Source organism: Buceros rhinoceros, unplaced genomic scaffold (assembly GCF_000710305.1).
Source record: "Buceros rhinoceros silvestris isolate BGI_N320 unplaced genomic scaffold, ASM71030v1 scaffold7827, whole genome shotgun sequence".
Classification (NCBI taxonomy): domain Eukaryota; kingdom Metazoa; phylum Chordata; class Aves; order Bucerotiformes; family Bucerotidae; genus Buceros; species Buceros rhinoceros.
In genome coordinates, this window is record NW_010421529.1 from 1 (window position 1) to 2,137 (window position 2,137).

Here is a 2,137-nt window from a genome sequence, read left to right on the forward strand (position 1 = left end):
GGAAGAGGAGGGGCGGGGTGGGGGGCGCTCCCCTTTCGGAGCCGTGGTCCCGAGCCTTGCCGTGGCCCTGCGGCACCAGGCACGTCCACTGCCTGGAGCCACAGTCTCCCTTGGCCCAACATGTTCCGATTTCAGACTTACTCGGGCCCAGAAACTCATTTCCAGGACTCCCAACCGCTGCGCAGACCACAGCTGGGACTGCAACTATATCCTCTCTGAGATGCAGCCTGAAGTGTTCCAAGTTGGAATGGTGGCCTTCTAAAAAGGCAGCCCTGCACTTCACACCTCCCTTCCCTCCCTTCTCACAAGGGCAAAGAGAAAATTTTAGGACGTTCACGTCCAGGATGAACAGGATGTAAGCCACCCCATTATCTGACACACCCCACTTCAACTGTACAACACAAACACCCTGTCTCTTGGTCCCTAAAGCGACAGGAGAAGGATGATAAGCTGCCTGTCACCATACCAATACTGAAGTTTCGCTTTTTCTCAGAGATCCCTCATAGAACAGTCCCTGTGGGATCCCTGTCCCTTTAGGTCACATGGTTTTACAAGGTCATCTGCTATCCGTGCTAGTTCCACTTACCATGAGCTCGGCCTCAGCCCATACCATCCTGAGGATGGGAAAGGCTGACAAAGGCAATTCTGCCCTTGCACCTACAAATTTTTCATGAACGGGTAGGTAGGAACACACCATGGGAAGTGAGAAAAGCACATCCCACCGGGATAGCACCAGAGATCTCCTGAGAGCTCAGCTCAGCATCCTTATTCCCTCACCGGCTGCATGGTGCCCCCAGCAATGATTACAGCACGACATTCTTCCACCACCTTGGCAAAGTGGACAGCTGGATTCAGCAAGAGGAATTTGAGGCTGCTCTGACCAACAGTACCTGGGAAAAAAAAGAGAGAAACAGCATCAGGAGGTAGCTGTGATACACGCTCAGGGGTACGAGAGATTCTCTGTCCTGCTCTGGCACTCTGGCAGGTCCCCACCTCTCAAAGCAAGAGCTCCCTATTCAACTCTGCCGCAGGTAATGCAACCTGGAAGTTACCTTCTGCTTCCTAATTTTCTTGGAGCTGTAGAAGAGGCACAGTAAATTGAAAGACAAAAACTGGGATCCAAAGTGCGAGCAGAGCTCCACGAACCCTGGCCCCAATGCTTTTTGTTAAGCATTCCTCCAGGTTCGTGAGTGTCCTCAGACAGACCAAGCCTGGCAGTCTGCATCACCGATGGCACAGATACGTAGCTGCAGGCTCCTCCCAGGCACAGGATCTCCTCCCTCACAGGCAGCGAAGCACCCTGCTTGCGACTCCCGCCACCTCTCCCCAGCTCGCCCTTTCCAGTACCTTGCCTGTTGAGAATGACTCTACCATCTTGGTTGGCATTAGTGAGAGCTGAGAGAAATCCTTCAATCTGCATCAGTGGAGAGGCAGTTCGGAGCTGGTCGTTCTCAGCCTCCACAGGAGGGCTCTGGGGAGTCCCTGCTGGCCAGAGGAGAAAAGGAGAGGCAGGCAGCTTAGGCCACATTGCTGTGGACAGGAACTGAGCACGAAATAGAGATGGGTCCTTTCTATAGGAACAAACACCCAGTAAAGCAGAGAACCCAAATTTTGACATGTTGCTAGGAAAATAAAAAAAGACAGAAAGATCTGGTTTTTGTAGTTGGCACCACTACCCACGGTAGCTCAGGTCCCAGAGTCAGCAGGTCACAGCAGTGCAAAACATGAGTGCATGCAATGTAAAGATGGAATCGCATCATCCAGCTTGGAAGGGGCCTCAGGAGATGATCCAGTTGCCTAGTCATCTAGTCAGGTATATTAAAAAAAACAACTTTGCAGGACAGCTTCTGCAGTCTGTTCTTCAAACCTGCCTCAAGCAGACAGATGCAGGTTCTGCATCCTCACTGTCCACAGATGCACAAGTGGAGGAAGTCTGAACTCACCCTCTTTATCAGATCTCTGCTGGAGAGTCAGAAGAAAGTTCTGCAAGCCAGACAACTTCTGGTTCTCCTTGTTCGTCTTCACAGCTGTGGCAGGGCTTCCATATCGCTCCACAAACCCAAAAAGCTGCCAAGCAAACACCAGAACGACTAAGACAACCAACAGCAGGACTCAGACAACATAAAAAAAACCATTT

The 2,137-nt window shown here is 51.5% G+C and overlaps 1 protein-coding gene across 1 annotated transcript in view; it reads right to left on the reverse strand.

The window, feature by feature from the left end:
- Positions 1-777: 777 nt before the first annotated feature.
- DDX11 (DEAD/H (Asp-Glu-Ala-Asp/His) box helicase 11) overlaps positions 778-2,137 on the reverse strand; it is a gene marked incomplete at both ends in the record, with an annotated part of 11,564 nt that continues 10,204 nt past the window's right edge. The window contains 3 exons of the mRNA XM_010139690.1: positions 778-890; positions 1,348-1,485; positions 1,944-2,067. Of these exons, the coding sequence (XP_010137992.1) occupies positions 778-890; positions 1,348-1,485; positions 1,944-2,067 (375 nt within the window). The remainder of the gene's footprint in view (positions 891-1,347; positions 1,486-1,943; positions 2,068-2,137) is intronic.